Here is a 21,641-nt window from a genome sequence, read left to right as displayed (position 1 = left end):
AAAAAAGAGGTTAGGTGTCAAAAAGATACTTTTTAAACTAGGTTGCTTGTTAGATCTTATCAAAGGAGCTTATAGGCCTCAGAAGTCTTTATCAATAGAGCAGCTGTGTGATGTGGGTTAAGCTCAGTCCTATTTGAGGACACAGAATTGATGACATTTTAAGGTAAACTTCTAGGACATAAAGGGAGAGAGATTGAAGAGCTACAAAGGAGCAATAAGTAAGTCATAGTGATTAATTGAATGCAGTGGTGTGGAAGAAAAGGTTAAGAATGGCCCCAAAGTTTTGAACTAGGATGTTTAAAAGAAGAATGATATCACCATCAACAACAGGGATGCCATGGCTGAACTCCAGAGTCACAAGAAGACACTGTGATTGGATTTTGTACATTATTAAAGATAGAGTGCACTCAAGTTCTTCATCCTTTTTCCTTCCTTGCACTTTGTTCCTTTCACTCTAGTCTTCCTCGTTTCCCTACAGTGTCAGATTACACCTGTGTCACTAGGGAAAATTTATGGTCAAGTCATTCAATCAAGTCAACAATATTTGTTGGATATCCAAGCATTTTGGGGGGCACTGCATCCAAACTTGATTATTAGTTTGCTTATCTCTTTGCATGCTTAGTCATGCAGAGTTGGTGAATTTTACATTCTCTAGAAAGATCCCTCCTCCTGTGTTTTATTTGATAAGGAACTTTGCCAGTTAGTCTGTCTGGTCACATCTAAAGTCCAAGCCAAGACTTCTCTTGTGAACCAAATTCCCATTTTTTCTGCGATTGCTTAAGAAAGAAGATTCTGAGTGGAGCTTTAGAAAACTTCTCTGTGCTATGAGGTTCTAGCATTCAAAATAGAGATTCTCAAGCTCATTGTGTTACACAAGGAAAATGTCAAGACCAATGAAAACACCTGCTACAGTGCCATCTGCATACAGATAATTTACTACTATCTAGAGCGAAAACAAACCTGAGCCTTTGGAGTTGGCAATAGTTTAGCCAATGGTCTCCTGAGAGGATTCTGGAAAATAAGGTTCTGGCATTCCACTCTCTTTTAATATTTGATCTAAGTTCCCTGTCAGATCATAGGCAAACACAGCTCCTATTGATTAGTGGTAGCATGTCTACTATGGGCAGAGATATTCAATATGGACTCTGGGAAGGATAATATTTTAGGGCAAAGTTACAGGTGCATGGGTAATTTGAAAAAAAAGTTAGATGGATGAGGGAAAGTTTCAAGATTAGCTCATTAGAAGAGGGAGAGGAGATACTGGGAAGGAGGGAGGGAGAGAAGACAGAAGCAAAGGGTGACTGTGAGGCTGGCATGACAGCGGGAGATGAGAAAAAAGAGCTCTGTTGTTGCACCAATGTCTCTGGCATGCCCCTGATCACGATGGGCAGAGAGAGGGTGAGTTGTATTGTGTCCTGTAGCCATTGACCTCACCCTGAAGGTGGTCTCTGAAAATGGTGCTTAGAGGTCTCAAGAAATACCCCTCCCTGACAAAGTCCAAAGCAAAACACTTTCTTTATTCTTTTAAATAATGTTAACTCTGGCTGTTTACCACTAAAAGCTCTGTAGAAACAATGAGATTCCCTCCATCAAAGCCTGATAAAACTACCCCAAACACAATGCCAAAAAGTTTGGAAGAAGAACTGTTGTTACCTGAAATTCCTTTCAAGTTAGCTTTGAGTGGATCAAAAAGATCGGTGACTCCCCAAGAATTTAAAATGCTTTTTAAGTTGAAATGATTTTGTATCCGAAATCTAAAAAACAAAAACAAACCATCAACTTTCACTTAAAATTCTCACTCAATATACTTTCATACACACTATGTGCCGTCCAAACTCTCTGACTTGGAAGTCAGGGATCTCCAGACTCATTTCCAGCTTTATCTTTTATCGCTCCTTCCCGTAAACTCTACCCACTGATGCGTCTGACCGCACAGGGCTCTCTCCCACCTCTGTACCTTTGCTCCTGCTGTGTTTTCCAGGTCTCTCCCATCTCTCTTGATTGCCTTTGAATTACTCTTTCCTCTAAGCCCACTTCAATTTTTATCTCCTCCACTTCTTTCCAGCTGTTTTGTGACCTTAGGTTCTTGAAGTCCCATTAATACTTTGTTCTACTCTTTTGATGTATAGAACATTCTTCTTCCTACTGCTGTTATTTATGTTGTTGTAAACTACTTGAGGAGAGGCTATCCCAGCCAATCTTTTATTTCCTATTTATAATGAATTTTTACTGCGTGCTTACCATGCGCGGGGCACTCTGCTAAGTATTTTATGTGGATTATTTCATTTCATGTTCACATAACTGTTATTATTATCCTCATTTTTTACAGATGAGAAAACTGAGGCTTAAAGAGTTTAAGAAACTTGCCCAAGAGGACCTAACGAGTGTGTGGTGGAGCTCAACTCAAATTGAGGCTGAGTGCATAGCCTTCGCTCTTGTTGTCTACACTTTGCTACCTCCCATCTCGTGTGGCATCTCACACATAGTAGGTGCAGAAAAGAAGTTGTTGACTATCTGACAATCAATAGAGTGTCTCATTTGATAAGACGTATTTTCATGACTGCTGTGGGCAATGTGTGCCTTTGACACCCAGCGGGGGAGGAAGTCAGGTGAAAGCTTTGCTTTTTTCCTAGTAAGTCCTGAGGGTGGGAAGAATCAACATACCTTGAACTCTGCGACATTTCCCCAAGGGCAAGGTATTTAACATTTTACTATTGAAGCATCCTTTAAAAGAATTACTGACATTATTTTTCTTTGAAAATAAAAAAGTTCAAAATGGAATTTAGATGGCCTTTTTCTATAAACCACACAAAACTTGTAGGAGAGTAAAAATACTGGATAAAACCATTTAATATCAAAGGTCTCCATTGCTGTACAAGACAATGTGACCAATATTTTAACCAAAAGCATCCAATTTTCTCCTAGATGTATGTTTTGGATCTTCAGAATAGTTTCCAAAAAAGGTATGTGCTTTCTCCAAGCATGCTGATGTTTCTCAAAAAAGTTTTGGGTCACCTCTTCTGAAATGTTCTTAAATACCTAAAACACATACTATGAAAACTCCTACTGCTGAAACATAGCAGTGAAGAGCATGAATTTGGGAATCCAGTGCCGGGGTTTGAATCCTGGTCCAGCCTCTTATTAGCTGAGGGATGTGGGGCAAGTTACTTTACCTCTCTTTGCGCCAGTTTCCTCATTTGTAAAATAAGCTTAATAGTAGTGCTTAGTTCTTACTGTTGTGAAGATTAGGTGAGATAATCCTTGTAAAGTGCTCAGAACAATGCCCACTATAGCTCATGTACTATACTGTTACCACTGTGGTTTTATTGTTTCTCAATGATATTGAGAAAGAGCTAAGGGATGTTTGAAGCCAAGTGTGGTGATTATGGTGAGTGATAAAATTGGGTAGTATCATTTTCAGTAAATTAAAAACAGTAGTAAAAGTGAGGTATGACTATAAAAGGTGAGAGTGATTTTTTTTGGTATGGCTATGAAGGCCAGTCCAGAAGAAATGCTACAAAACTCTCTTGAATAAAAAACAACGGTCTTTACCAAAATCAGACAAGGACATCACAAAAAGGAAAACTATCTATAGACCAATATCCCTTATGAATATAGATGCAAAAAACCTCGACAAAATACTAGCAACTTGAATCCAACGGCATATAAATTCTACCATGACCAAGCAAGATTTATTCCGGGAATGCAAAGTGGGTTCAACATATGAAAATCAATGTAAAACACCATATAAATAGAATAAAAGACAAAGGCCATGTGATTATCTCAATAGATACAGAAAGAGCATTTGACAAAATTCAATACCCTTTCATAAAAGCAAAAACAAAACTACTCAACAAACTTGGGATAGAAGGGAACTTCTTTAACCTGAAAAAGGGCATCTACAAAAACCCACAGCTAGCATGATACTTAATGGTGAAAGGCCAAATGCTCTCCCCCTAAGATCAGGAACAAGACAAGGATGTCCACCACTTCTATTTAACTTTGTACTGAAGGGTACGCAGGGAAATTACACAAGAGAAAGAAATAAAATGCATCTAGATTAGAAAAAAAGAAGTAAATCTATCTCTGTTGACAGATGACTTGGTTTTGTATATAGAAAATCCTAAGGAATCTATACACACACACACAAACTGTTAAAGCTAATAAATGAGTTCATCAAGGTGGCAAAGTATAAGATCAAGATACAAAAATCATCTGTGTTTCTTTATACTAGCAATGACCAATCTGAAAATAAAATCCCATCTACAATGTACCAAAAGGAATAAAACATTTACAAATACTTAGAAATAAATTTAACAAAAGAAGTGTAAAACTTGTATACTGAAAACTACAAAACATTGTTGAAAGAAACTAAAGAAAACCTAAATAAAATGAAAGATATTCCATGTTTGTGGATTGGAATACTTAATATTGTTAGAAAGCAACGTTTCCCAAATTAATCTACAGATTCAACACAATCCTTATCAAAATCCCAGCTGCCTTTTGGCAAAAACTGAGAAGCTGATCCTAAAATTCATATGGAAATGCAAGGGACCCAGAATGGCCCAAACAATCTTGAAAAAGAACAAAGTTGAAAGACTGAACACTTCCTGATTTCTAAACAAAGTAAAAAGTACAGTAACCAAGACTGTGTCAGACTGGCAGCAGTATAGACATTTATGCCTATAGAATGGCATTGAAAATCCAGAAATAAACCCATACATTTATAGTCAATTGATTTCAACAAGGGTGCCAAGAAAGTTTAATGAGAGAAAGAACAGTCTTTTCAATAAATGGTGCTGAAACAGTTGAATAGCCACATGCAAAGAATGAAGTGGAACCTCTACCTCATACCGTACACAAAAATCAATTCAACATGCGTTGATGACCTACAGACAAGAGCTAAAACTATAAATCTCTCAGAAGAAACATAGACATAGATCTTTGTGGCCTTGGCTAAGCAATGGTTTCTTAGATATGACCTCAAAAATAAAGTACAAGAAACAAAAGAAAAAATAGATTAATTGAACTTCATCAAAATTAAAAATGCTTGTGCTTGAAAGGACACCATTAAGGAAATGAAGAGACAAACCACAAAATGGGAAAAAATATTTACAAATCATTTGTTTGATAAGTGACCAGTATCTAGAATATGTGAGGAAATATTACAACAATAAAAAGACACCCAATTTAAAAATGGACAAATAATTCAAATAGATATTTCTCCAAAAAAAGATACATAAATGGCCAACAAGTACATGAAAAGATGCTTGACATCATTAGTCTTTAGGGAAATGTAAATGAAAGTCACAATGAGATACCACTTCATACTACCTATAATCAAAAACATGGGGGCTTTCTCCTACAGTTGTTGTTATACACACTTGTGAGGTCAGACGGGCTGCAGCCATCTTGCCTCCAGCCTGAGGAGGAAGGCAAAGCATACAGGAGGACATTGCTGGGGGACAGAGGAGGTGAATTTGTCCTAACTAATACAACTAAAAATAACTATACAGTTCCTCAATGAAAACTTTACAACATCCCTACTTTTTAATCCATGTTTTGGGAAGGCAGTCTTTGTCCTCTCCCTACCTCCCTTCCTCCATGAAGAGGGGCTTTTTTAGAAAAATTGTGGTAAATACACACAACATAAAATTTGCCATTTTAATTATGTTAGGTGTATAAATCAGTGGCATTAAGTACATTCACATTGTTGTCCAACTATTACCATTGTCTACTCCAGAACTTTTTCATCAACCCAAACTGAAACTCTGTAACCATTAAACACGAGGAGGGACTTAAGAAAAAAAAGGACAATAGCAAGTGTTGACGAGGATATGGAGAAATTGGAATTCTCATACATTGCTAGTGGGAATGTAAAACGGTGCAGCCACTTGGAAAACCGACAGTTCCTCAAAATGTAAAACACAGAGTTAACACATGACCCAATAATTCCATTCCTAGGTATATACCCAAGATAATTGAAAACATATATCCACACAAAAATGTTTGTAGTAGTCAAAAAGTGGAAAAGTGCCAAAACACTTTCTGGGGGGAGGGGGAATGCAAGTGACTGCTAATGAGTATGGAGTTTCTTTTTGAAGTGATGAAAATGTTCTGAAATTAGATAGTGGTGATGTTCATACAACTCTGCAAATATACTGAAACCCTCTAAATTGTACACTTTAAAAGAATGGATTTCGAGCTAGCCCTGATGGCCTAATGGTTAAAGATCTGCGCGCTCTGCTTCAGTGGCCCAGGTTCAGTTCCTGGGCGCAGAACCACACCACTCATCTGTCAGTAGCCATGCTGTGGCAGCTCACATAGAAGAAATAGAAAAATTTACAACTAGAATATACAACCATGTACCGGCGCTTTGGGGAGGGGGGAAAAAAAGGAGAGAGAGGAAGATTGGCAATAGATGTCAGCTCAGGGTGAATCTTTCCCAGCAAAAAGAAGAAAAATAAAGAATGGATTTATGATATGTGAATTATAGCTCAGTTTCCAAAAAAAGGAAAGAAAAAACCCTTAGAAAAGCATAAACCCTGCACGACAATGATCAGCACCTCCTTGAAGGAAGGGCAAAACTCATTTTGGATATGAGAGATCTGGTGGACTTTAAAAATACGTATATCACTTCTGATATTAGAAAAAAAAATGCTCATGCTTAGCTTCCTACTTTGTTGACCTAAAAACTAAATGTGTTATTCATTAAACAAGTATATATTTGACGTTATTAGTCTTTCTTGTAGGGCATTACGGCATTATGGATATAAGTGACCCCTGTTACCACTCGTTGATTTTCTTGATTATTCTTTTGGGATGATAATGTACCTAAAGAAGACTAATAGTCCCTATACTTTTTATTTTATTTCTTTATAAATAAGTAAAAGTTTACTTTGGAAGCTAGACATCATAATTCATCCAGAATTTACTTGCTTAATGATGTTTTGCCACACAAGTTTCGCGTTGCTACCCATGGTATGCACAAGGTTTTGCTCTTGCTAAATGAAACATTCAGGCTGACTACAGAACAAGTCATATGAAATGATGACTGATTTGTGGAACTAGAGCTAAATGCTTACCCAAAAGCTCACCTGTGTCTACTATGGTCCAAAGTTTTGTACCCAAATCTAGACCTAAAATAGTTTTAGCTTCTTTCTCTATTTATTCCCTGAAGGGTTTAAAGCTAGGTTTTCGTTTTTTGTTTTTTTTACTTGGTTCATTTGGCTTGTGAAATAGCCTTATTTCCCTAAACACTTCTCTCCTTCTCAGACAGCAGGTTTGATAGTCTTAGCGAAATAAAAAAAATTTATCAGGATGAGGTCAAGTGTTTACTACTTGTGTTACTATCATCTCTGCCTTCCCATCCCTTCCCTGTCCTCCAGTGTTTTTCAGGATCATTCCTCAGGGGATTGCAAGTTCTAAAGGCAGAATCAGTGACAGTGGAGGGTCCTCAGTGGAGCAGGCACCTCCCTGGGCCGTCTTCCAGGAGGAGGCCGGCATCTGTCTCCTAAACTCAAAGACTGTGGCAAATTCCTGCACTAGGTTGCACTTTCTTTCTGCTTTTAGCAGTGAAAGCTCCTCTTCCTTCTCTGAGCTTCTATCAAATGCAACAGAAAGATTAAGGTTGCTTCTGCTCCTTGCTAGAGAGACCTGTTGAAATATCCAGGCTCTGTGCTTTGATTTGGGGTCCAAATATTTGGTTTGGAGAGACAGGATTTATGTTAGAGTTGAGTTCTCTTTCTGCCCTGGCTATGCCAGATCCCACTTTAGCCCTTGGCCCTTAACTCACTAGGGTTCTCCTTGTGTGTTTTTATTCCACTGCTTGAATTTATTTTTAACTCCTTTAGGGAGCATTGCCAGGGCCTCCGGCTCAGCACTGCTGAGAGCCTGGTGAGTGGAGAAGGCCAGGATGGCCAGCGGGGAGGAGCATGAAGAAGCCACAAGCTGAAAATGAGCCCTCGGACAACATTCTTGGCTCAATGCTGGTCTACAGATTAATTCTAAATTCACTCTGATTTCAAGTGTACCAAAAAAACTTATCATTTAAGGAAGTTCAATGAGGAGTCCTTTTGTAAAGTAGTGACTTTTGCAGATAGGTTTTGCCTTGGAAAAGCAAAATCAAGCACCATCATTTAACTTTTTGACAATTTGTATTGGTACCTGTTGGGTTTTCTTAAAGAAGGGGTCACCTCTGTTTAGAAAGAAGGAGAATCTTTAGCACAGAGACTTAAAGTCTTGAATTTTTATGCCTTAATTCTGATCAGAATTACATCTCTATTTGCTCAGTTATATTAGCTATCTTGCCTTTTTGGTTCTGGAAAAATGACAGTTGTGTACTCTAAGGATATAATAAGGTTTGGGGCACATTCCTCCAAGGGAACTGACTGCTCTTCTTTCCCTGCCCAGAGAACTGGCTGTGGCGTGAAGCTGGAGTGGGTGCCTGGGGGCTCCAGCCTGGCCCAGTGAAGGCAGAGCATCTCCTCTTAAGAAGACCCCAGGAAATTAGTTCCTTTCAGTCAGTGTCATGAGTTAATGAGCAGTGACTCTCAATGGACCCGAACTCTAGGCTAGCTCCACTTTGGCCAAACCTCTAGGGGTACATTAGGTGAGTCAGCCGAGTGGTTAAGGAGGGACTTGAGTCAGACCGCCTATGTTCTAATCCAGGCCTGGTCGGCTGGATTAGGCTGCAGAGCAACCTGTAAGGAGGACACAGCTGCTCACCTGGGCAGGAACACGTCCATCCTGGCTCTCCTCAGGCTGGAGGTCCAGATGTGGATGATGCTGGCTGTAAGGTGTGGCTCAATGTGGGCCAGTGGGGTGTCTTTGTCACGGGGCAGCACCAGGAGCAGACTCGCTGTGCTTCCCAGGTAAGGCAGCTCCAGTACCCCCACCTGATGGCCCGCTGGGTCCCGGAACTGGCCTGGAGGTTCAGTGGATGGGGGGTTAGTTTTGTCCCAGGAGCTAGGGGAACCAAACAGTGCCAGGCCCTGGAAGGACCAGCTCACAGAACTGGAAACAATGCATTTTGTTAACAAGGTGTCCACCTCACCCTCAGGAAGCAGTTTGAGGCCAAAGACTGCTGGGTGCTCTGGTCACCTTTCTGATCCTAAGGCCTACAATCTCTAAGATACCCTAACAAGGCTTGAGTCCCAGGGCCTGCAGTGGCTGGGCACAGTGGCGATGATGGCACATGGGAGAACAATACACCCTGTCTTACAGAGGCAGTCACTCCAGTCCTGGCCTAGTGTGGTCATGTGGGGACCCAGGCTCTTTGTGCTAGATCTTCCTATCTTTCAACCAAAGCTCTAAACCCAGACGTTCAATGAAATTTCCCAATTTTTAAAACACTGCGTAGGCCTAACAAAGCATGAATCCAGGCTGGATTTGATCTGGGAGCTGATAATTTGTAACCAGTGACCTAAACAAATATGTCACAGGATGGGCACCTGGCAGCTTGTGGGCAATGGCAATGGCTGGGTGAGGACAAGTCCAGCCCATTGGGCAGAGCATGATTTTGGAGGCATGTGATGATGGTCCAGGTGGCAGCAGACACAGATGGCCAGAGACGGGGCGCCCCAGTGAGGCTTGCTGGTGAATGCAGAGGCAGTGGCTGGACCCAGTGATGGGAAAGGAGGACAAGGAATATGGAGCAATCCAGGTGGGCTGGGGAGAACTGGCGGCCTGTGGCAGCTCCAGCCTCGGGTGGAGCTCCAGACAGATCCCTTCCCGGGGAGGACAGCAAGGCTGGCCCTAGCGTTGTGGGATGGCAGACCTGACTGGCTGCTGAGGCAAAAATCTTAGGCTTAGTGGGGAAAGATAGGGGCATGGTTCCTACTCCTTACTTTATCTGTTCAATAAATATTTGCTCAGCATCCATTAAGTGCCAGCTACTGTGCACTGCACGCTGGGTGTTAAGAGAAGAACAAGAGTGTCATAGAGCCCCCCTGCCACTATGTAGCTGACAGTCAGATGAACCAGCCTGGGTCACAGAGGCAACAGGAAAGTATTAGGAAAAAGAACTATAATACATCTTAAAGGGATGATTACTTATCCAATAGACGTTCTTCTCTTCTCATCTTACTTGACCTCAATTAAGAATTATTGGTTGAATAAACAAATGAATAAATTCACTGAGCACTCTGTGAGTCCTGCGTGGAATCAGAACAGGATGACTAGCAAGTTTTCTAAATGCCAAAGTTCCTGAAACACTGATTTAAGTCTCACTGGCTTTTTCCTGAATAGGAAACTAATTAGTCCTACAAGCTGGAGGGGGCTGCACCTGCAAACGAGGGCTGCCAGGTGAGACTGAGAAAGGAGGTGTGTAGGGGCAGGGTGCTGGGGTCCCACTGAGGTACACACACCACACACCAGTCTGCCGGGATGGGGGCTGCCAGGTGCTCGCTGGTGCACCCCCACTCTGACCAGGATGAGTGACCATCAGGCAGAACAATGGTATTTTAGGACCAGTAGCACTTTCAGTGTGGTCATGCTCCTGAGAGCCTTTTAGACTGGACTCTCAATTTCCCATCTTTTCTCAGCACCAAAGGTGAAGCGGGTGTTCATTTTATGGAGGTGCCTCCCAAGGGAGGGGTTTAGTCCAAACGTCTTTGGTTTGACACTAACTCCTCCCTTTACTAAGTGAGGAGGGAAATGTCAAGCATGAAATTGGGTTTCTCTTTCACATCTGCTTCCTTACCTTCCTCTGAGTCTCCCGGCTCCCTGGTCTTTCCTTATGCCACACCCACCATATGGCAGAGAGAACCACAGAGAAACTCAGCCTGATCCTTTGAGAGCAGAGACCTGGCCTCCTCTCCCCGCCCGCATTCCTCTCACCCTCGTGTTCCTCTCACTAGGCAGCACGACTGTGGGGAAGAAGCTCACCGTAGTTGACCTCGGCCATTTGGTACATCGTGGGGACCCGGAGAACACGGCCCTGGGCGCAGGTGAAAGGAAGGAGCTGAGTGTCCGTGGAGGAGAATCTCTGCAGCCAAGTGCTTCGGAAGGACATGGTGCTCACCAGCGCCAGCTGAGCAAGTGCGCGCTCCCTCATCGAGCCACCTGGGCCCTCACCTGCAGGTGGAGAGGGACTGTGTTGCTGACACCTGTGCATTCTCTGGAGGGTGCTGAAGCGTCCCTGAAGTGGGCTTTGTAGCCTGCTTGTTGCTATCTATGAGTTGTGGAATTGTAGTGTTTGTAACTAGCTGCAGCTGAAGACCATGCTTGTATTCTTTTCTGAACAGGTTGGGATGCTCTGCTGGTTCCAGCAGGTTCCAGCTGGTGCAGTTTCCCAGGAGGCATCAGGTGTGCACCCCTGAGGCAGACCCCTGGGAGGGCCTGGGTGCTGTGATGGGAGATGCTGCACGATGTTATCCCCACCCCATCGCCCTGGCTGCCAAGCCTCATTCCTGGCAGGGCCTCTGCTCAGACAACTTTCATGGTGGGGTCATTGCGATTCCATGTGTCACCAGAGAGAGCAGCAGCCTGAGTGCCCCTCAATGGACAGCTTTTGTCCCAGCCCTTTATTTATTTAATAAACACCTACTTTGTGCCGGTCTCTGTTTAAAGGCTTTACAAGCCCTCACTGACTTCTCCCAACAGTCGTTTTGTTATTCCCAGTTCTACAGATGGGGTCACCAAGGCTCAGAGAGGTTGTGCAAGGTCATGTACTTGTGAGGGGCAAAGCCACTATCTTACCAGTTGGCCAAGATAGAAACCTAGGATTTGAACCCAAGCAACCTGGCCCCAGACTCCAGGCCTTTCAGGGCCACACCGATTGCCCCTTTTTCTTAGAGGACAATCTACCCTCGGGGTTGAGAGCAGCTAACTGTGGCCTTGGGTCCCTGGCAGCACAAACAGAGGAGACAGGGAATTAAAACATTTTAAAATAAATTGAAAAGATACTGTGAAAGAGAGAAAGAGGAGGAAAGCTTCTTATCAATAAAGATCTTCATGTTTGCATTTTAACTCTGCACACCTTGTCCATGCATACTTTGTTCTCGGTTCAATCATAAAGTTCATATCACCTTCTGTTCTGCGTTTTAAACAACACTGGGTTTTGAACGTTCTCCCTATTTCCAGTGACCTTTGTAATTATCAAAGATGCTGGAGCCAGACTACCTGGATTAGAATCCTGGCTCTGTGGTCCCTGGATGGGAGACCCAATCTCTGTGTCCCAGTTTCTCCGTTTGCAAAATGAGGATTTTCCCTCCTAGGATTACTGTGAGGGTGAACTGGGATAATAAACGTGGAGGAGTTAGAAGAGTGCTAAATAAATAAACTGAGCACTCAGCAAACGTTGATAATTTTCATTGTCTTTAATAACAATTACAACCGCATCATACACAGGTGCTGTAATTCACTGAATCATCCCTAATTGCTGGACAGTTAGGTTGTTTGTAAATCTTTTTCTTTGATAACACTGGGCTGAGCATCTTATCATATAGCTTTTTCTTCTCTTGAATTATTTCCTTAAGCTAAATTCCCAAGAAACCACTTTTTTGGGCTCCTACTGCATTTTGCTGTCACAGGGGGGTTAACTGTAGGTGACAGCAGAGCTCGGAGGGGCTCACTTCCGGGACAGTTGCATGGGTCAAAGCCTGCAGGGCTCCCTGGAGGTGGGACGCTCTGAAGAGTCCTTTCTGTGTGAGTGGGTGTGCGCATGTGTGAGTGTGAGTGACTGGGTTGGGGGGGAGAGGTAGAAGGGGGCCAAGGGTCAGTTTGCTTGCTGCAGAGAGGACGTCATTCAATATAGGCTCCCCCAAGAGGACAAACTTCTGTTGCAATAGAGAGTGGCCTGAGTACCCATCCTCATGGCTTCTGGGGAATCTGTCTTTATAGCCCTCTGACTTTAGCCTCACTGAGGCGGATGGTTTTCTTTTACCTGCAGTCTGCCTGGAGGCCCATTCATCCTCCTGGATGGCGCTGATGGGCTCACTGAGGTTGGCTGGCTCCAGGCTGCTGTTGGCCCAGCGGGAGACCTGCTCCACAAAGCAGGGGGAGAGCGTCGTTCCCACCTGCACAAAAAGGGTACAGGCCAGCTCCATCCTGGCGCCTTGGCTGGAGTTGGGTAGTGTGGCATAAACGGCGAGCAAGAAGTCTTTCACCCTTTGATCTGTGAAAAAGGTGTTGGGATAAATTGACATTGGTGAGTGTGAGTAGGGAGTTAGCACAACTCTGTTTGCACATTGCATTGAAATGGGGCCTCAGCACCCCCACTCTTCTTTCATAGGGTTCCTCCACCATGTACAGTCAATCTGGAAAAGTCATAGCTAAATCGCTCAGGAATTAGCCTGTATCCACAGATTAGAAGTTTGGGGAAAAACCCATGCTAGATCTAGAAGAAATCAGGCTGTGATTAAGTCAAATAGAAAAACACTACCAACATCCCAGAGGCTATTCTTTCCTAACTTTCAGAGTCAAAAATGTTGACCAGTGCTAGAATAGAGAAAGCTGGGAAAACCGCAGGTCTGGTATGCAGGGTGATGGGGCTTCGAATATTGACGAAGTCAACCGATTTTGGGGAACCTCACAAGTAACAATGATGCACGGTGGCCGGGTTGTTGAATTGTCAATATATCTTGTGCAGCTCCTTAAATCCATTCCCACGACTGCATGTCATAAGCCTGAGTGACAATTGAATGCAGCCTCCTTTAGAACTATGCCTTCAATTTGAGAAACACAGAGGACAGGTAAGAACGCTTCTCATCCCCCATCTCTCTAAGACCCAGCAGGCAGCTCGTGTTATTAATGTCAGCGAGAACCTGAAAGAATGTTGAGGAAATAATAAGCAATTGAGAGAGTCGATAGTTTCCGCCTTCTTCATGGCAGCTGACCTTCTATTTACTTACTACTTACACAGGAGATTGCTTCCTTCCCTCCATAATCAATAGTGGATTTTTTTTCCACACTGTTACTCACAAGCTGCAGCTCCCATCCTCCCCTAGGCATCCGTAACCAGAGTGAGGCCTCTCACACATGGTAAATGAGGATACAGCTGAATATCCCAAGCTCCTTGCTCCTGACACCTGCAAGCTGGACATTTCCAGGCATCAGGTGCCCTTCCTGCGCAGGCTGCTCTGGAATGTGGCCGCCCCCTTGTCCTCTGGGCCTCTCCTTCCTCTTAGGCTCAGCCCTGTGGCTCTCCATGAATCTCCCCTGTGAGATGCACGCTTGGTACCCTCTTCCTGCACCACCTTGCCCCATCTGGCTCTTCCAGGGCTCCTGTTGAGATGAATCTCTGACTGGTTTGGGGTCCATCCACTCTGACACCCTTCATGTCCCAGAGGCCAGGCCAGGAGGCAGCAGCAGATCCCCGACTTGCCTGGCCAAAGTCCTCTGGGGTGGGTAGGACGAGGCATGGGCACCCAGAATACACCCTGGCCAGGGCCCCCCGCCACCGGGCTGCAGACCACAGTTGCAGACAGATTTCACTCGACCACAAAACTTTCACTACCAAAGCAGCTGCTTAGAATCTGCAACTGTAAAAAAGGGACCCAGAACATAAATCTCATGAATTACAGCCTACCTCCAGTGCTTGCTTTTTATTTTAACAAAAGAAATAAATGAAAAAATACTTATGATCAGATTTTCCTCTACTGAGGAAGGTCATATGTATTTATAGAACCGTGTCTTTGTAGAATGCTCACTGTCTCTGCAAGAACAAAGTGAGACATTTCTCTGGTCCATAGTGTACTGTGACCTTGGGAAATGGTCACAGAGCTCTCCCCTCTGTCCTCTCACCTGATCTGGGACCAGTGTTCCTTTAGCCAGACACACACATTAAAGTAGCAGAGTAAATTGAGAAATCTTTTCTCCATCCGAGAAATGTCCCTGCCCGTTTGCACACAGGAAGAGCTTTTCTGGGTGCTGCCAGAATATACATCACTAGCATAAAAAATACTGAAGGTTGACAGTGTTCACAGACTCTGTGCTAAACACTCTACATTCACGATCACATTTAATCCTTTCAGCAACCCTGTGAATTAAGTGCTGTTATGATCCCCATTTATAGGAGAGGGAGCTGGGACTTAGACAAATTAATAAACTTGTGCAGGGCCATGGGTTGTGGGAGGTGGTGCTTTACTGCCTTCCCACAGACGGGTGAAGGACAGGTAAGCTGGGAAAGCCTCTTGCTCTTGGAGCACAAAGCCCAAAGCCTCCTATTTTGCTGTATGTAATGTCATGAGTTTCCCAGGTCCCTGTTCGTGATGGGGCAAAAGGGACTGATGACAAACTGCCCCTCCCTCACACCCGGAAAGAGCATCCTGTCACTGCTGGCTTAATTCCTCTCCACCTCCCCCCCCCCCCCCCCCCGCCCACCCCCCCCCCCCCCCCCAACCCCCAGGAAGCCATCATTCTTGCAGGAGAGGGGCTAGGTGGCTCTAACAGAATGCTGAGCAGGGAAGGAGGCAGAAGGAAGGAAAAACATGAGGGCTGCAGGAGATCAGGAATGTGGTGGGGGAGGTGTGGAGGGTTTGAGGAGAGGGTCCCTGGGATGGGCAGAGAGTGGGAGGAAAGTGCTGGAAGGAGAAGTGATATTTTCATGAGTCTTGCTGCAGACAGCCCAGCCTCCTAACTGCTTTGCAAGACCAGCAAAGAGCGCCTTCCTTTTTAATGCATTTGCTGAACTGGACTTCTCAAATCTGACACTGAATCTGGTGGGTCCGGACTTTGTAATGTTAATGTATAGGAAATTCTCAAACTACAAGAAACATCTTGGTGATGCTGATGTTTTAATTGCCAGAGAATTAAAAGAGGGTTACGTTTTAGGGTGATGTCTGTAGAGTATGGTTGTGCTGAGAGATTAATGAGAATAGTCCTGGTGAAAAATAGAGAAGGCAAAGTCCTAATGTATTCATGCAACTGCTCAGTGGCTCAGACCGGAGCTAAGGGAGTGTGGAAAGAACACAGGATTTGGAGTCAGAAAATCTGGAACTCAAATCCTGCCTCTGCTGACTTGCCTGTTGAGTGAGCTGAGTCTCGCCAAATCGTTAACCTCTGGTCTCACTTGTAAAATGGGGGTTATTAATGGCGGCCTATCGATTGTATGTGGTTTCTATGAGGGTCAAATGACATAATGACTCTAAAAGTGAAATCCATATGCAACATCAAACAGAATTCTTTCCCAAGGGCCAGGACACCTCCATCTGTGAGGCCTCTGCTCCTAGCTTCCATCTTCTGTTTAAGCGAGAGAGCTCTGTTCATTTACCTGGAAAAACAATGGAAATCCCAAGAACTTGGAACATTGGGAAATCGTGCGTTGCATGTGGTGAAAACAAGGGTACTCTTTGGAGACACCACTGGTGTCTGTTCTGAATCTCATGCTGTGCTCCTATGACCAGCAGGGGGGAGTCCTGGCAAAGCTCCTGGTTGTCACGTACTGGCTGGGTACTCAGTGGGAAGACACTGCTGATGTGCCCACTGCAAACCTGGAGAGATCTTTCTGTAGATTGAACAGGAGCAATGCCCCAAGACCCTGGGATGTGCTTTGCTGCTGCTTTTTGCAAGTATTTTTGGTCAGTATTGACTTTTAAAAGAAAGACTGGGCCAGAGCAGGTGGTAGGTACTAGCCCGTTGGATTAAGCAGCACACACATAATTTTCTGAGCTATCTTGGGGCAAACCAAAGTACAGGGTATTCTATTAACTAGAACTCTGTAAGCACCACATTCCTGTTCATAATAATTAACCATGGCTCCATGAGATAATGAGGCAGTTTATGGCTAAGAAAACAAAAGATGGGATAATGTTCCACGGAGTTTGTTAAGCATTCTTGACATTTGGTAATTCTTGAATGGGCTCTATGGAAACGCTCTTAATCATGTTTGGTTGGGCAGGTACCCCGACTATATGTGACAAGAGAGAATTGACTGTGATCAGTTCCCTTTCTCTGCAGGATAGTGACGCTTGCATTTCTCATTTCCCCCAATCCTGAATTCTGTGAGTGTTTTAAGGCTGAAATGCTTGCCCCTCTTTCATTTTCCTATTGATTCTTCATAACCTATCTCAGGTGTCATGTCTTCTGGGGAGCCTTCCTGATCTGCCAGTGGAGTAAATCAGTCCCTCCTCTGTACTAACTTATTTCAAAGAAATTCACTTACTGCACTGCGTTAGAGTGTATTGCCATGCGCGTCATTCCTATGAGACTGAGCGGCTTCCTTATATATCTGGAGGCTGAGTTCCTGGCACGGCACCAGCCCGTGCAGCAGGAGCTCAAGAGAACTTGATGAATTGCATTGCCCTGAATCTAATGTGGCTGAAGAATAACTCCAGGGACACGTGCATTTCCGTGATACACTTGCTGAGAAAAATTAAGCTCGATAACTTACGTCTGTCTTCAAATAGCCTCAGACAGAAAACATATTTGTCTGTTGGCCACGAGGACTGTTTTGCCAGGGGACAGGGTGGGGATGGAGGGAGATGGGAAGCTCAGCTGGTGCCTTGTGGCCTGACATCTTGAGAGCTAACCTTTACTTGCAACTCAAGATTCTGGCTCCAAAGGAAGCTGTCACCAAGATCATGTTGGTATTAGTTCCTGTACTTTCTAAAAAATATTAATTTACACAACTGTCACTCCCATCCTTTTTTATTGACATCTTATTCTAAGATAGAGAAAAAGAACTTACGTCTGTGAGTGTCTGTGTTAGTGTGGAGTGGGTGGGTTGGTATGAGGTCAGCCACTGAGCCAGAGACCCTGAATCCCGGCCGGGTGTGGCTGACCTGGCATTCATGGGACTCTTACTGCCGTAGGCAGAGCTGTTCTAAAATGCATAAGCACAGCATTATGTTGTTACATATGGCACTGGCTAGGGGTCACAGATTTATGAAAGCAGGTTGGTTAAGAGCATAGGCTCTGGAGCCAGATAGCCTAGGCTGGAATCCCAGCTCTGCCACATACTAGCTGTGTGAACTTGGGCATGTTGCTTAAACTCTCTGTGCCTATATGTTCTTCTATAAAATAGGGATGATAATATGATTACCTACCTCAATAGTGTTGTTGTGACAAATAATTGAGTTAATATTTGCAAGATGCTCTGAACACTGCCTGGCACCTTGTAAGCACTATCAAAGAGCTTGAGAAATAAAACTGAAAAATTGCCGTGGAACCTGAGCTTAGAAGGGGACCTTAAAAATCCTCAAGGGTAACCACGATCCAAAGTTTAAGTGCATTCTGCTACATTCCTGCCAAGTGGTCATTATTCTCTGTGTGCCCGCCCTGGTAGCTGGGAGCTCTCCCCTCCGGAGGCAGCCTGAGAGTGTGAGTGAGGAGCACAGTGAGTGTGAGTGTGCGAAGGAGTAGGAGAGAGTGTGAGCATGAGCGTGAGCAGCAGAGTGAGCAGGAGAGCAAGCAGCCCTCTTACCACGGACCGTGTAACCCAGGGCCTCTGCCAGCTGCCGGCCTGTGTTCCCTTGGGCTCCAAATTGCAGGATCTCTAGAGGGATGGACACGCCGACAGGCGAAATGACGAGGTTGTCTCCACTTCTCTCTGCTGCCACGCTCCGGTAGAGGCGAAGTGCGTGCTCAGTCTTCAGAAACATCAGGTCCTCCCGGAGATCACTGATTCCTCCCGGGAGGCAGGAGTGAAGGAGGAAGAGAGCCAACAGGAGAGGACCCATGGAGGCAGGAAGAGTTCCTGCAGTTCAGAAGGAGGAGAGGCAGGGTGAGGTGAGAGTGGCAGTCATATCCTGCAGAGAACTGTGCCATCCTGGCTCTGTGTTCAGGGGCTGGGAATGGCCAAGGGAGATGTTCAGTCAGCCATCTTGGTTACCCACCTCCAGGCTCACCCTGCACCCGGCTGCGTTACTGCATCCTGTTGTGTCTGCATTGGAAATACTCACTGTGAAACCAAACTGTGAGTTGGAAGACATGGATTTTAGGTCTGCTTCTGTCACTTACCAGGTGTGTGATCTTGGGCAAGGCCCTAGTCAGACCAGAAGGAAACCATTATGTTGGAAAAGAAATGTAACAAGTACGTCCTACTCATTTTTCTTGGTATTCAGCCAGCTTATAGCTGTGCCATGTCTGCCGTTAATAATAATAATAATAAATATACTGTGTTAAAAGGACTTTATATTTTCTCAGTTAATCATCACAACAACCTTAACAGGTAGCTGCTATTATATTTCAAATACAGAGATGACGCGGTTTAGAGAGCTCGGTGAATCATTTAAGAAAACACATGGGGAAAGAAACAGGCCTGTGACTCAAGTCCTAGTCTTCCATGAGTGGATATAAAACATTGAGACATAAATGCACATTAAAATATTGATACATGAGCCGATTGTACCTAGAATATCAGCATTCTTGTGATGTGAATTATTCTTACAAAAAAGAACACTTTGACGGAGAGCAGAATTATACAAATATAGCTCCTACCACAAAACGTACCCCTCAAAGGAAGAGAGAGTATTAGCTGGCAGTTAATGCAAAGAAGAGAAAAGCAGAGCAAAAAGTGTTGTCAGTGACTCTGCCACACACGCAGCCTGCAGCAATGTTTGCCAGGTGTTCTAACTTTGCTATCATACAGGATTGGTGTGAGCCAGACCCAGTGCAAAGTCACTTCCTATGAGAAGCTTACAAGTAAACCCACTGGACTCAACCGTGTTTACTCCAGATACAGGCCCACAATGGAAAAGCATCCTCTTTTCCCCAACTCTTCCTTCCTGTAGCCAAGCACAAATGCAGCGCTTGGATGACTTGGCATCCTAGGGGTGGGCATGTGCGTGTGTGTGGGTGTCTTTCTGTGTGTGTGTTTGGAGGAAGCAGATCTCAGCCTAGAGTCATTTGTGAAATGAGCCAGTCCCGGTACTCTGGCAGCAGCTATAACCTCCCACAAGGACACTCAACTATCAGACCTTCATGCCCCTGGGCTCCCCATGACCAAATCCCCACCATGGTTCACTGTAGAGGAGCTGCTTACTCACGGACTCTCGTGTGGCACTGTTGTGTTTCCTTGCTTGATTCTGTTCTTGTGGGTCTCCAGCATTAACATGCTCCCCTTTTAAAAAAGTGGAGCCGAATCTGCTTTGAATCACAAGACAGCACAGGGAGGAAGCTGGCAATTGCCGTCTCTGTCGGCGATGTCTCTGCCACTCGGTCCAAATTCCTGGAGCCTGAGGTCCTGCAGAGAGCCAGGGGAAGGAGCGCAGCAAAGCCCTGATCGGAAACAGAGCGGACCTTGGGGAGGGAGCCAGCCACACCCGTCAAGCCTTCTTAGGCTTGTGACCTGGTTGTACCAGCAAGGAACCCCTCATCTAGCCCTTTGTCACTTTGAGGAATTCCACTGATAACTCTGCCGTTAGGGCTTTTGCTGGGTACCAGGTACCTAATGCTTCTCCCCTCCTCCTGTGAAGGAAACAATAGATCAGTCATTGGGCACTTGAAACTTTTAGCAAATGAAATTCTGCAAAAGAGAAAGAAAGCAATGCAAGATGTGGCACAATCAGATTGGGACAGTGTGACTTGCCTTATTTATTATTAATAAAAGTGAATGTACTCATTTATTTATATGTAACATAAGCACTATTAATGATCTTGTTCTTCTCAGATACCACAGTTAATAAATTCAATGACTTAATTTGAGAAGGAGACCATGTCATTAATGAGTAAATGCATGTTTTGGGAAAGTATAAACAGATTCTGTCAAGGGTCTGTCCTTGTGACCAATTCAGCATTACATACATTTCTGTTAAGGTCTTAGGTGTTGCATTAAGTTCAAAATAGATGAAAGGTTATATATTGTTAAAGATTTAAAAAAAGAAGAAGAAGACATTTGGAAATGAATTCAATTCTTAGTAATTATCTCTCAGGCACCTGTTAGTGTTAAAAATGAATGAGACTGTTTTTCATCTGACCACTAGTCACTTTAGTAATTCACTTTAAAGCAGAGTTTTATTGCTGACACTCAAGCCTGGGATAGTTTACAGGTCTTAGGATGGTTACAGCTCTATAACTGTTTCACATGAGATCTCCCCAAATCCGTAATTTAGATCTAAGTGCAGTATTGCATTCCTTGGGCTCAGTATGATGAGAGGATAAATATATACAGCTTATTCTATAGCTCCTAGCGAGGACATTCCATCCATCTATCCATCCATCCATCCATCCATCCATCCATCCATCCATCAACTATCTCTTGCTTGCTTCTTAGGTTCCAAGGTGCTATGCTGGGTCCTGTGGACGTAGCAATGAACCAGCAACCTCAGCCCAGTTCTTATGGGACCTAGAGTCTTGTCCACTGACAGCTGACTTTTGATGTTTATGCTGACGGTTCTTTTTTATCATGAAGATTTGCCCTGAGCTATCTTGTATGTGGGGCATGCTACAGCATGGCTTGATGAGTGGCACATAAGTCCGCACTGGATCCGACTCGGAGAACCCCGGGTCACAGAAGCGGAGCATGAGAACTTAACCTCTATGCCACTGGGCTGGCCCCTGTGCTGACAGTTTTAAGAAAAAGAGCCGACCGTGAGGAGGACCATGGTAACTTCCAGAGGCTGTCTCCCAATATTGTGAGTCCCCTGTGACTGCCATTATCTGAGCAGAAGCTGATTTACTGTTTGCCAGTGGTGGGGTTGGGGAGATGCTTGTAAAAAGATTCCCAAATTGGAAAAAGTTCAGGCTATGTGACTTCTAGG

At 44.2% G+C, this 21,641-nt stretch overlaps 1 protein-coding gene across 1 annotated transcript in view; it reads right to left on the bottom strand.

The window, feature by feature from the left end:
* SERPINE3 (serpin family E member 3) overlaps positions 1-18,542 on the bottom strand; it is a 31,285-nt gene extending 12,743 nt beyond the window's left edge. The window contains exons 1-5 of the mRNA XM_046664280.1: positions 18,365-18,542; positions 12,893-13,117; positions 10,888-11,082; positions 8,728-8,926; positions 1,654-1,754 (exon numbers count right to left, since the gene is read on the bottom strand). Coding sequence (XP_046520236.1) covers positions 1,654-1,754; positions 8,728-8,926; positions 10,888-11,082; positions 12,893-13,117; positions 18,365-18,542 — 898 coding nt within the window. The remainder of the gene's footprint in view (positions 1-1,653; positions 1,755-8,727; positions 8,927-10,887; positions 11,083-12,892; positions 13,118-18,364) is intronic.
* Between the last annotated feature and the right edge of the window lie 3,099 nt (positions 18,543-21,641).

Source organism: Equus quagga, chromosome 6, assembly GCF_021613505.1.
Source record: "Equus quagga isolate Etosha38 chromosome 6, UCLA_HA_Equagga_1.0, whole genome shotgun sequence".
Taxonomy (NCBI): domain Eukaryota; kingdom Metazoa; phylum Chordata; class Mammalia; order Perissodactyla; family Equidae; genus Equus; species Equus quagga.
The sequence above is the reverse complement of the archived record's forward strand: the minus strand, read 5'-3'. Positions and strand labels throughout refer to the sequence as shown.